Below are 14,375 nucleotides of genomic sequence, written 5' to 3' on the forward strand. Positions count from 1 at the left end.
CCCTCATGGGAAGATGATCTGGTAAATAAACAATATGTGGCATCAGATTATTAACCACAAGCATAAAATTTTATGTCCCCTTGACACACATAAACCTATACATTGACACATTCACATACCCTGATGGGAAAGATTAAATGTTTCCACAGACAGCTAGCTTTCATATTATGTTGGTGTCCTATAGTTTCTTGAGGCGGTACCATCTCTGTCTGTGCAGAAATCTGAGGTCCCATTTGCTCATTCAGTGTAAAACGCCCAGGAGTGAGCAGGCCCTGCCTGTCAAAGTCAGAAGAGGCACCCCAGGAACAGCAGAAATGGGAGAAGAGATGGGAAGGTGAAGTCAGCTAAACCAGCCGTCATTTCATGAACTGTAATTGAATTCTCAATGTGTCTTCTAATCACTTAAGTGCTAGAATCAAAGGAAAGGCTTAAATGCTGACAAAGAATGCAGAGTATGTCATGCTTACCGCTGGACAGCCCCTGACTGATGCCTACTCTGGTGAAGAGAACAGCCCAGCAGGAATTGCAACCATCCCCCTAATCCCAGGGCTGACCAAGGCTGGCTGGGCGGGAAAGAATGTCTTGGCTCAAGAAAGGAAGTGGTCAGAACATTGGATTGAGCCTTTGACCCCACGCAGTGTTTATCATTACAGAAGCCAGGAGGAGGTTCTATGGCTCTTTCCTTCAGCTTGGACATGGAGGAAGGCCAGGAGAAGGTTGTTTGAATAGTGTTGTGCATGCATTCACCTTGATTTGCAAATAATTTATCAGGGCTGGTAAAATACAAGTTTTCCACCCTCATCAGCGTGCAGAGAGATGAAATTTTAACAAACTGCCAAGACAGAAGAAAGGGATGGAAGATGTACAGAAGAAAGACAAAAAAAGGAAAAGATGCTCTTTTACATTCTCTCAGCTGGGCTCAGCCTAAACATAGGAGTGAAAATCATCCTAGGAAGACTTGTCCTAATCAACAGTTGGACATGTTGTTCTCAGCTAAGTAGAGATTGTTGTAATGAAGGGCTTGCATCCCTTTTCTGTCTCCTTATTGCTCTCACACACACCCATATGCCTAAATGCAAATCAGTGGATACTGTGCACTTTCCTTCCATTTAATAACTATCTTTTGAGTGGCTTCTGTAGGCCAGGCTCTGGGGTGGGTTCAGGTTCAACAGAAATTAGGACTGTGGTCCTGTCTCCTGGAGTACAGTGGAAGAAAAACAAGAAGATGGGCAATGTAATATAGAGTGAGCAAGGACAGGTCAGCGCAGGGTGCTAGGCGGGCAGCAAGAGGGGTCTCTGGCTAGACTCAGGGATCAGAGGAGCCTTCCTCCAGGAGTGAAAATAAGGTAGAAGAAAAGACGGTGTGTTGGGGATAAGTGCCTCTGCCACAGCCTGCTCCCTGGGACTCGCTTGTCCCTGAGGAAGAGCTGTCACCAAGGGTCGTCATCCATGCTGCCGGTTCCTGTGCTGGGCTCCCCAGCTCTGATACACACTCCCTGGCCCGGCTCCACTTGGTCAGTCTTCCTGGCACAGAGCCTGGTGGAGATGATGGTAAGGGAATTACCTTGGGCTTCCCTGTTTTTCTTGGGCCTTCATGGACATTTAACTCCCACAGCCAAGACCTTGGTGTCTTCTGGACACCATTTATTCACCCAAGGTCAGAACTGCTGCTGGCTTTTCTATTCTCCCTCCCTTCTCTTCCCCCCTGTACCCAGGTAGCCCTTTATTTAGCATTTTCAGAAATGCTTTGTTTCTAATCAGAAAATTTAGGGGATGTGTCCTAGAATTCCATTTATCTCAGATCAGTTTGAAATTTGGCATTGCTGAGCACAAAATCGAGTGCTTCAAAACTTCACCCCCTTAAGATAGCTTCCTGAGATTCATGTCCCCTGACACAATGTATTAAAATCTTTTGTTTTTACCTTTGCTGGCACCATCTAAGCGTATTGCAGATCCTGCCCACCATGTACAAGCCCCACAAAAGCTTTGCTACTCTATCATCCATAAAATGGCATCATTTCACATTGTGATTGTAGAGATGAAGTGCAATAACGGATGTGGATTGTTGCCCCACCCACAGGAAACGTAATCCGTGGGAGTGTTGTCATTATTATAATTCATATCATTAATGGCTGTCATATTTTTATCACTTGCCTTTCACTTATTAGCCCTTGGACTGCTATTTAGTGAGCAGGAGCCTAGATGAGCCTTTTTGAGGTACACAGGGTGCACCGGGTCCATGTGCTATTCACCATCTTACTCAAGTGGTGACTACTTCCCATCCATGTTTAAAGTTCTGAGCTGTCAGTGGATGTTTAGCTGGGGTAGGGGAGTTTAAACAAGGAGACCCCCAAATGTCACCTCCTTCCTTCCCTATATTGAAATGGATTTTAAATGGGCTAAAAAGGAGACAGTCTTCTGTATAAATGTGAGGGTGAATTTCAATACCTGTCCCTGACTGTGGCCAAGCTCTGCACTCCACAGTGGACAGCTTGAGATTGGCAGTGTTATTTTGAGGAGTATCAAAGAAATAAATTCCTAAAAGCTGGCATGACTGGGTGTACTGGAGGGTCCAGCAGCAGGTAGTGCCCAAGGCAGAGAATCACCTGTGTGAGAAATGAATGACACTGTCTGCAAGTGGGGAGGTATTCCCGCTGGGGGCACTGAGTGGCCCTGGGGCTATAGCCAGTCCGGCCTGCCAGGCCTGGCCACACATTAGTGGTGCTCATCTACCCAACAAGGGAACACACAGTAGCTCATTCATGTGCACAAAGACTGTGTGAGTAGGTGGCGTGAAGAAACAGGCTTAGTGGGTCCCATGAGTCCCTGAAAGCAAAGCCACATAGACCTGTATTTTCCACATGTATGCTTACAAGACAACAAATGACGGTCATGTGGTGACCAGTGGACCTATTTTCCAGCTACAATGTTGGCTTCCACTTGTATGTTTCTCAGTTCAAATCTGTGCCTTGAGCCAGTTTCTCATTATTACCTGCAATAGACTTCTGGGTCTCCTCAAACATAATTTAAATTTTAAGTGTTAAATCTGTAAAGTCCAAGAAAAGGTCTAAGGCCACATAGCAAATAACGGAGTACCATTAGATTGAACTCCTGATGTGACGTGGAGCAATTTCGGGAAGGGGAAATTTGTTGCTAATCCTTGAAACTAGGTGAACTGCTTAGGACTTGACTCCATGAGAAATGTTACCTTCAGATGCTGCATTTTTGCAAGCTGACCCAGGAGGCAGCACGGTGTGATGCAAAGCAAAGGCCTTTTAGAATCAGAAAGCCTGGAATGGGAGCCCTGCTCCATAGCTGTGACCTACCTACCTACGTAGGCAAGGTTATTGGACTCTCTGAACATAGTGCTTGCCTGGGAAATTGGATTACATCAAGCCCTACAAATGCCACTGGTAACATGTCATTCCTCTGCTTGAGCCCTTCAGTGACTCATGGCCACCTGCACAGGATCATGTCTGAGCTCCAGGAGATGCCACTCATAATCTTCCCGGTGGGACCTGGCCCGTACCAGCCATCTTATCCCCCCTCCCTCCTCACCCTAAGCTCTGGGTGCCTTGGTGCCTGTGGTATCTCTACCCCTGGAAATGCCTCTCACCTCCTCTTAACCCTTTGCCAGGAGGATTCCTGCTCCTCCTTAGGCTCCCTTCCTCCAGAAGGCATCCCTGCTTCTCACTCTCCCCACCGAAACCACGTTGTGGCTACTGTTTCTTTTCTGCATAATCGCCACCTCAAGCCTCCGTCTCGCCATTTCCCTCACTGAATAATAATCAGTTGCCTTTTCACAGTCAGTTCCTTGACTAATACTGTACATGTGTAGGCATTCAACTAGTGTTGAATGAGTGAAAGAGCGCACAGAGGAGGTGCTCAGGAAATTATTTTATTTCTTTTATCCCCATGCACTACAACAGTCATCCTAAGGTGATTTTGTTTCTTTCATTCTTTTTTTCTTAAGGGACGTGATTCAAAACTTGGGTATAAGCAAAGAAGATTAAGTACTGGAGGGAACAGATCAGCTGTAGGTATTAACTTACTTTATAAATAAATACTGGAGGCAAACGATAGCAACATCACAGGGAGACTAGAATTCTGTGACTACAGAGATGAGAGGCTGGATCACTTGCTTCTTCTCTATCCTCTTTGATCAGCAACAGGCAGGCTCACACGGCAAGTGTGAACACTGCAGGGCAATTGTAGGAAGCACAGGAGGACCAGTGGGCACATTGCACCAGCGGCATCCTTGTCCATATAGCTTTTGATAACAGGGAAAGATCCTTTCCATTAGAAGCTGCTGTTCTGTTGTGATTCACAGCATCTGCTTGCATCTTATCTTAAAGGGTCTGCTCCATATCGCTCCCTGGCTCTGTCTGGGAATCTGTTCCTTTTTCTTAAATGTTTTTATTCCTCTCATCTAGATGTAATTTACAACAATAATTTGCAGTTGGATGGCACATTGCAGTTTATTCAGCATGGACATGATCTCATTTGATCTTCACAACTTTGAGCCACGGAGAAATTAAATAATTCACTCAGGGTCACATAGAAGATAATAGATGCAGAACCCAAAGTCCTCCACCCAGGCTTGCTTTCTTCTAGTGGGCTGTATTTTCCATCGTGTCCCATTGCCTTGCTCTGGCCATCGTGATAATTGCTACCATTGCTTATAATGTGCCTGTGCTTTCATTAAAATGTATCATTTAATCTGTAGAAGTATTATCCCCATTTTGCCAATCAGGAAAGTATGATTTAGACAAATTAAATACCTTTCTCAAGATCATTCAGCTTATAAATAGCAAAGCTGAAAATCGAGCCCAGGTTTGGCTGTGCCTAAAGCCGCTTAACCCACTACATTTTAATTACTAAGATCTTGACTTCCACACCAGTGCTCGCAAAATTTAGGGTGCATCATAATTACCTCGAGGGCTTGTTAAAACAGAAGTCTGGGCCCTTCCCCCTGAGTTTCTGATTCAGCAGGCCTGGGTGAGGCTGAGAATCCCTCTTTCTACCAAGTTCCCAGATGCTGCAGGTGATGCTGGTCGGGAAAACACCCTCTGAGGACTCCTGTGCTGGGCCGCTCTGCCGCTGACCTCTGCCCCCTGCCTCCCCACACACCCGCCCGCTTGCACTGAATTGCTACCAGCAAAAATGTGTTTCCTATGGAGGAGAGGGATTCAGATATGCATTATTACATGGTCCATTTTAAATGGGGTGTATCCCATACACTAGTCAATACAACTCTAAAGAGAAAATTATTATGGTCTTAGAGTGGTACTGGTTCTAGGTTAAGTTCAGGGTCATGTCTTTTATATTGCTTTTTTCTTTGTAGTCGGTTATGAAAACTGTTCTACGTCTGGATCATCATCACCTGTACAGTGGGGAACTAGTGCCCATCTGAGAAGGGTAACAAAACCATTTATCAATTAAAGCTGAAAGTTCTCTATTAGTTGCCTTTATCTGCATACCATCTTTCTTAGGATGTCACATGTTAATTGTCTCTTGTTTATAAGTTGATCTTTTTTATTTACATTTCTAAATGTAATAGGAGAGAATCAGTCCCTATAAAAAGACTGTCCCCTCAGCTAATCTGTCATCTGTGTTTCTCTCCCATCCCTAACCACTGGTAACCACTAATCAGTTCTCTATCCCTATCATTATGTCATTTCATGAATGCTATATAAATGGAATAATGCAGTATATATGCTTTTGAGACTGGCTTTTTCACTTAGCATAATTTCCTTAAGATTGTTGTGTGTATCAATAGTTCATTTCATTTTATTGCTGTGAAGTATTGTAGGCTATAGATGTACAATAGTTTGTTGAATCATTCACCCATTGAAGGACATTTGGATAATTTCCATTTGGGGCTATTAAACTGCTGTGAACATTTGTGGACAAGTTTCTATGTGAAAATAAGTTTTCATTTCTCCGGGATAAATGTCCAAGAGAGCAATTTCTGGGTCATGTCTGCCTGACCTCTGCCCCCTGCCTCCCCACACACCCGCCCGCTTGCACTGAATTGCTACCAGCAAAAATGTGTTTCCTATGGAGGAGAGGGATTCAGATATGCATTATTACATGGTCCATTTTAAATGGGGTGTATCCCATACACTAGTCAATACAACTCTAAGCCGGGTGACCTAAACCTCCTAGGAGGTCAATGTGGGGTATGGGAGGACATCAGAATGGAGAGGTGGGTCTTCAGACAGGCTGAGTAGCTGACAAACTTTAAACATTGTCCCCCTTGTAACACAGTAGTAATTCATAGGTTTATATGGTCAGAGCCCAGTGGTTGATGAGCTGAGCATGGTTAGAAATCCGAAAGTCATTGCTTTAAGTTTTATGTTCTGTATGTGTCTTTTCATGTCACATGTTAAACATTCATTGTTAAACATACACATGAGCAGATACTTATATATACACATATACACACATACATACAATGGGTATGGAAATCTTTGGAGCCATGGTATATTCTCAAAGGACATTCTTCTTTCCTATGTAAAAAGGATAACATACAAAATAATGGAATGTTCAGTCTTTAGTCATCAAGCCCAATTGGCTCATTATTCAGATGAGGAAACTGAGGCTGAGAAAGCTCATGGATTTTGTTCATAATCTCACAGCTACCCAGAGGGCTGCTGGTTCCTGTAGGAATGCTCGTCCCACATCATCTCCTGTTAGCTATTATGTTAATGAACACAAGCTTCAATCATGTAAGCTTTATCACTGCATCAGCAAATACTCCTTTATACAACCACTTAAAAATTAACACCCTAGAAAAACTGTCACTTGGATTTTTCCTCTAAGCTTTCTGCCCTTCCTCTCCCTCCATTCTTTCCGTAAAGTAAATTCTGCAACTGGCAACTTTCAAACTTGTTATCATCCAGAACATTAATATGGTTTTACATTTTTAGCAGCTTAATGATGAGGCTGTAGGACCTGCTACCCCCTCAGGGGTTTCTATTCTGGGCATTTATTCAGTTTTGCTGTAGTCTGAAGTATATTTGACCTTTTTATATTAAAACTATTTCAGTTTAAACTTTACACACATATCTGTGGGCATGCGCGCGTGCGCGCGCGTGTGTGTGTGTGTGTGTGTGTGTGTGTGTGTGTGTGTAGAAATATTTCCCTTTCCCTCTTCTCCATCGATTAGGCAGAAATTCAGACATTACTGACGGTTGAGCTTGAAGATACTTGTCAATTATTTCCCTGTTTGGTGAGGAAAAGAGAAACCATTACCATCATTATTTAATATGTTTTATGTAGCTAAATTAGAGCCCTCTTAAAAATCTTTTCTACTTTGAGGTCTATTTTGCAGTTTAATTCATGCAGCAAGGCTTTTTATTTTACTCTCAGTGGAGATAATCTTAATCCATTCACGGTGACCTTTTCTTGTGCAAATTAGTTGTACGAGCTTGTTTAAGCAAATGGTCCTTTGCATGATGTCTCTTCTTAATGACGGGTTTATAATTGAAAATTGGCTTACTCCCATATGCCTAGTTTGTATGAGAATATAAAAATAGATGTGGACTTTAAAAATATAAATGTATATATCAGTATCCCAAAAAGAGGAGAGAAGAATCCAGTGCCTTCAGGCTATGATTAAATTAGACTATTAGAGTCAGAGAATGCTGGTGACATATGCTGCTGTCAAAGTCACACCTGTCTGCTGAGCATTGGAAACTCTTGAAAAATGAGAGGGATTTCATCTTAGTTCTGAGATTCTGGGCCTTCACAGGACACAAGCTATCTCTAGTTTCCCAAGTTTTCTTAAACTCATAATGAACTTGATATTGTGTGTTTAGCAGTGTGTTGTGGAAATCACTTTTAAGGTGATAACCTTAACATGAAATGCGCGTTAGCTTTTCTACACTTCACTAGCAGAAAGAGACAGGCGACAGGTTACATTTTGTATTTCTCAAGTGCAGAAACAGTGTAACGCCGTTCAATGGTATTTGAGGGAAAGAAACAATCATCTCTTCTGCAGCCCTGTTTTCTGCAAGCCCACTATGGTTTTTTCTCTTGTAATTCCTCCTTCCCGGTTTTTTAAGCTAACACCTATCCCACCTCCTCTTTCCCCTGTAAGTCATGTCAACCAATCTTATACACAAGTATTGGGGATAATTACATATTCTTGGTTAGAAGTAGAAATTCCAGCTTGAAGGGGAAAACTAATTGTTGTTTTGTGCTTGTAATGGAGGTTTCCTGAGTAGGTTTTAATAGCCTGGTGTTGTGGGGTGTGAAACAAGGACAATCTTGGCTTTTCTGAATGACATGGCATTAAAAAGAACAACTAGCAGTGATTTTTTTTTTAAGCTTATGTGGACAACCTGTTTCATCAAGACACAAAAATCTGGTTCTGGAAGCAATGGCTGGACAAGCCAAATTGTAACTAGGAGCATCAGACTGGTGTTTTATGTACTGTTTGCAAAAGACCCTCATTGCTTTGTCCAACATGAACGATCACATTTTTCTCCTTCATGCAACAATTCCCACCCCCAAAACCCAGAAAATGGAAAAGTACGACCTGCCCACCTGTTGTATCCCTGCCTTGCGCTAGGTAATTTCATGCAGGTGTACACCCAGAGATGCTCGTTCATCCCCCACTCCTAACGGGTCTTTGCCGATTTCTCCTCTTCTCCTTCCAGGTATGATTATCGGGAAATGCTGCACAATGCCACTTTCTGTCTGGTTCCTCGTGGTCGCAGGCTTGGGTCCTTCAGGTTCCTGGAGGCTCTGCAGGTAAGAGATCCTGAAACCTCTGCAGAATAGGGCTGAGGACTGAAGTCAGACGGTGTGTGGGGGTGGGAACTTAACCATAGCACGTACCCAGGGATCTAAACAGAATGCATGGTTTGCTTGGAACACCTGAGATCTGTTTTCCCAAGAAAATCTGCCACATTTTTTATAAGTGGGAAGTAAGGAGGAGATTTACTCCCTGATTTTGGACATGAAAAGATGAAATGGTTTCACACCAGGGAAGATGGATTCTTGAGAGACATGTCTGCAAACAGGGCAGATCTGATTGCTGGCCAGGCAGCCTAGCTGGGCACCTCACAGACAATGCCCCTGCCCTGGAAGTCAGCCTCAAGCCCTCTGATAATAGCTTATTGGTGGTACTTCCCCAAAGCAAAACTGTCTATTCTGTCCCCCTCTCAGTAGTTGCTCAGTTTCTCTAAGATCTGAGAGTGATGCTCACTATTCCAAGGCTCTAAGCTTTGGAGGGCCCCCAGCTGCAGCTCCAGGGCCACATAACAGCCTCTCTGCCCTTTAATCTCACTGCAGAAACGCCTTCATCAGCTGAGACTGATGTCCACGCTTCCTACCTGGAAGTTGCATCCAGCCTTCCTTGGTCTTGATAAAGCATGCTCTCACCCTCTCTCCTCCTCCACTCTTTGTCCCCTTGCTGCTGTGCTCTTTCCTCCTCTGTGCTCTGCACCTTGCCTGAATCTGTGTGTTGTCACAGTACTCCCTAACTTCTATAATTTTGTCGTGTCCACAGCCAGAAAAACTTCCTTCTCTTGAAAGTCTTTTCCAGTGTGCTATGTGTTCTGCAAAGCATACCGTCATTAATGTCTTTGTAGTCTCTTTGGGATGTTGTGTGGAGCAAATTGTTCTCTGGTTTGGATTATGTTATTTGGAACCAGAATTTTGTCATTGGCCTGGTGTTTCTTGGCTGTTAGGTCCTCTGTTGAGAGTCAACTTGTACAGCGGAGGTTTGGATCCCTCCACACTGAGTGGGACAAGGTCCTGGGTCAGATGCACAGCAAGGGAAAGGTGAACATCCTGTAGTAGTTAAGTCCACAAAATGCTTCATCAGGACTGCCAAGCCCCATTCCGCTCTTTGTTGTTCATAACCTGGGGGTACACCGCTCTGCAAGCAGACTTGTAGCAGTTACACTGACAAAACCGTTTATATTCAAGGTTGGTTTTATGAGGGGATATTATTGATGAAGAATTTTGTTACATCCATAAAACTTCCCCAGCAAGGCCAGTTGTCTCCATTGGAAGTAAGGTCAAACTATGTACCACAATAGAAATGAGGTTTTAGCATTCTAGGGTTAAGACTTGCAAATCTTAAAATCTCAGCTGGATACATACAACCTTCATGTGACTTGATAACTCACAAAAGCTTACTTTTCTTCTGGCCTGAGCAGTCCATGATCCATGCATGGTACGAAATGCCAGTCGCTGAATTTGTACTAGTTCCACCCCTGATTCCAAGAGCCCCTGCTGCAATGTTCCTCGCCCTCACGAACTCCCCTTCTCTGCACAGGCTGCCTGTGTCCCTGTGATGCTCAGCAATGGATGGGAGTTGCCATTCTCCGAAGTGATTAATTGGAACCAAGCTGCCGTCATAGGCGATGAGAGATTGTTATTACAGGTAAGAAAGGCACTGTAGCCTTCAACAGATCAGTGGATTATTGCTGCCCTCGTCCAAACTTTCAAAGAAGATGAATCCAAAAGGTCAGCTCTATAAAAGAAATTTTATCAGGAGAAAATTGCCTGTGTCATGGAGAATATGAAGTTATTTAATATGACATTGTTCACTTTCCAGTACAAAATCTGCCCGAGTTCAGGGAATATATTCAGAAAAGGAGAAGTTGCAGGTAAAGGACATGAACTTTGTTGGTGAGAAGAGAAATGTAGATATAGCCATCCTCTTCAATAACCAGAATTTTTTAGAAATGGTATCAGAGAGTCCCACCACTTTATGTACCTTTCCCCTGTCTCTGTGATTGCCTTCAGATTAATTTTCAAAAGGAGAGAGGTCTCTGGAGTTGATACTTATAATTAGTGTTACCATTGCTTGAATGATCCAGTCTGGTACCTGAGCAAGTGTTATCTTTAGGATGTATATTTAAAAGAGCAGCCTCTAATGAAATGGTTTTTTAAGTGTATTTTTGATGATTTGACTTTTTTTAAGTTTTGTTGTTGTAAGACCCTTAACATGAGATCCACCCTCAACACATTTTAAGTGCATAATATGTTATTGTTGACTATAGGTACAATATTGTACAGCAGGTCTCTAGAGCTTATGCATCTTGCTTAACTTAAGCTTTATGACCATTGATTAGAACTCCCCATTTCTCCCTCTCCTTACCCCTTGTAAGCCATTATTCCACTCTTTAGTTCTATTAGTTTGATTATTTTACATACCTGATATAAGTGGAATAATGCAGTATTTGTCTTTCTGTGACTGGCTTATTTCACTTAATATAATGTTCTCAGTGTTTACCCATGTTGTCCTATATTGCAGAATTAAGATCACCCAAAGTGATCTATAGATTCAGTGCAATCCCTCTCTAAATGCCAATGTCATATTTTACAGAAAGAGACAAACAATTCCAAAATTCATAAGGAACCACAAAAGACCCCAAATAGCCAAATCAATCTTGAGAAAGAACAGGCTGGAGATATTATACTTCCCAATTTTGAAATATATTACAAAACTATAGTCATCAAAATGGTATTGCACTGGCATTCAGACAGACTGGAATGCAAAAGAGAGCCCAGAAATAAATCCATGCATGTTTGTTCAACTAATCTTCAACAAGGGTATCTAATAAAAGTTTGAACTTCTCAAGAGCTGCCTGGGCAGCGATGTGCAGTACTTACAGAGAAATCTGAGGGAAGTAATTGTCAGTCACTAAGGATTTGTAAAGCCTTTTTCATGATAATGTTTTAGGTTCAACATAAATTGTCATACTACTTTCTCTAAAATTATAGAATATTTTAATGCTTTGCTTTCATGGCATTGTGTGCTTTATCTTGAACTACCACAAATATTTGTAGAATGATTGTTTTTTAATGTCCTTGCTCTTTTTTTTGAGACCCAGAAAGTTGAGTTTCTCTGACTTTATTGCTGATTCTACTTTTGTGTTCTTGTACAGTCAGTGAGCTCTCCTTAAAGTAGCAGGTGAAATATCTGTAACTGAAAGGCCTGTGAGTTAATTAGCCAAGTTGAACACAGCTCCCAAAATGTTCCTTCTGTCTGATACTCAGGTCTGTGATCTCTGTGGCCCCTGGAGCCTCCAAAACAGAAGAGGAATGTGTGATCTAGCCATATCCTTTCCATGCAGAGATGATGTGTGCCAAAAACATTTGCTCATGGAAAGGCCAGACAAAAAAGATAATATGTGGTTCTTTTCCATGTTGCTGTTTTCCTTTTATGATGTTTTAAAATAATTCATTCTCATTAAAGGAAATTTGGGGGGAAAAGGGAATAAACAACATCAGCTATAATTTCTCTGTTTATGCACCAATGCTCCTGTGAACTTGATATGAATAAGTTGGGAGTTTGTCTTTGAGGTGGAGACCATTCCAGGATACTTAATGGTTTTTGTCCAGTTTCTACCATTTCACCACAGTTGATGTATATTTCACCTTCTGAGGCAACTCTTTGGCTTAACTCAGATTTTGTTTTCTATCCTGCACCCACCATATTGCCGGTATTTCCCCCTCTCCTATGCAGTCTGTCTTCACACAGCTTCCTTCATATTGAACAATGACTATACTGTCATTGACAATGGTTTTAAAGAGCTGGCACCGAGCCCAAATGTCTGGTCTGTGAAATGTTTTTGTTATGTTACAATTTTTTGTCTATGGTTTTAGAACAGCTCAGATGTTTTTATTTGCGTATATTCTCGTCATCATGTCACCAGGAGAGCTTGATGTTGCTCTCCTGTATCTATTTTGGTAGATTACATTCATTTTATTACTGTACATGACCTTTTATTAAGACTTCATTGAATTCTGCAACTTCAAACAATATAGCCAAATTGGAATTAATTTACCACTTTCCTATAGCTGTCTTCCAGAACAAGCAGATTAATAACCAATAGCCAAATGCCATTAAAACTTGGAACTCTGTCTTTTCAGTCCGTGTGAATTATTTTCCAGAGCACTTCTCAGAGCACTGTCATGCGGTTATGTCTTAGGTACAAATGGGTAGAATATATTTCACTTGATATAGTAACATCAAGATGTGCCTTGTGTAAAAGAAGGTAAGCTTATTATATAAGAGAGGATATTTGTAAGCTAATCTATGATATTTCCTTTCTCCTTTCATTACCATAGCCTACTCAATTTTCTGGAAACCATATAGTGATGATAGCTTGCAGCATTTTTCTAATGAACTGGTTCCTTGTGATCACAATGAAACAGTGAAGTCAACCTATATGACTCATAGAAAATACCATTCATACTTCCAAGAGTATGTGATTATGAAAATTGAGCAAGATAACTTTTTTCTAGTCTCTTTTTAGCCATCTAGGTAATCTTCTCAGTAAATAAAAATAAACATTCTTTGACTTATCAAGGATCCATGATATGAATGGTTTCTCTTCCTGTTCCAAGGGTACTTTACTTCCGTATGACCTTGGACTCTGATATCAGGCTAACGTTTGCCTGCCAGTATTTCTCCTTCACCTGTCGCCCCCATGCTTCTTCAATGTCAACCATCCAGATGCACACCTGGGGGCACAGACTGCACACCTACTTTAGGCACTGTCCTGTCCTTGCTGTGAGGCAGTTTCCTTGCTCCTCCTAAGAGTAGTCTTGAATCAAAAATGTGCTACCACCTCCAGTGGAAATTCAGATGGAGTCTTGGTCACAGTGCCCTGGGTGACTCTTCTTGAAGCAGGTGACAGAGCATTCCTGCTCTAGCTCAGGACCCCATGTTAGTTACCCATTAGGGAGGCAAGCATGCAGAAAGAAGTGAGTACAAAAGGGCAGTTGCTAATCACAAGGAATCTCTCCTAAGAGTATAGACTCCTCAAATGAAATAGACCTTGAACTATAGGTGAAGATAGGGAGCAAGCCCAGAAAACTCACCAGAACCCAGGAAGTACATTTTAGAGATCGAGATCTGAGCAAGTTCACATATAGACATTAAACAATGGGTCCAGCTTTGACCATCATCACCTTTATGTCAGTAGCTGTACCAATAATTTGCTATATTAATTAAGTGTCTCATGTTCTAGGAACTGTACAAAGCACTTATATGGTCTTCATTACATCCTTACTGATGTTAATACTATATCCCCATTTTATAAATGAGAAAGTGGAATCTTTGAGAGTTCAAATAACTTGTCCATGAAAGCACAGCTTATAAATGGTAGAACCAAGAATCCCACCTTGTTCCAACTTCTGCGTCCCTGTGCTTCACATTTAAGCTACACTGCTAAAAAAATAATGATATCCCTATGGAGCCTTCAGATGGCCATGTTCAATTCAGCTTTTATTTTTTGAATAACTACTACATGAAAGCCACTCTCCTAACCTTAAAATAAGCAGCAGGATGGACAGGACATAGATCTCTGCTTTAAAATTGTGCAGCCTGGTAGAGAACAGTG

General features: G+C 41.9%; 1 protein-coding gene across 1 annotated transcript in view; it reads left to right on the plus strand.

The window, feature by feature from the left end:
- Positions 1 to 14,375, plus strand: part of EXT1 (exostosin glycosyltransferase 1) — a 263,374-nt gene that overhangs the window by 221,408 nt on the left and 27,591 nt on the right. The window contains exons 2-3 of the mRNA XM_036876278.2: positions 8,667 to 8,760; positions 10,295 to 10,402. Coding sequence (XP_036732173.2) covers positions 8,667 to 8,760; positions 10,295 to 10,402 — 202 coding nt within the window. The remainder of the gene's footprint in view (positions 1 to 8,666; positions 8,761 to 10,294; positions 10,403 to 14,375) is intronic.

Source organism: Manis pentadactyla, chromosome 3, assembly GCF_030020395.1.
Source record: "Manis pentadactyla isolate mManPen7 chromosome 3, mManPen7.hap1, whole genome shotgun sequence".
Classification (NCBI taxonomy): Eukaryota; Metazoa; Chordata; class Mammalia; order Pholidota; family Manidae; genus Manis; species Manis pentadactyla.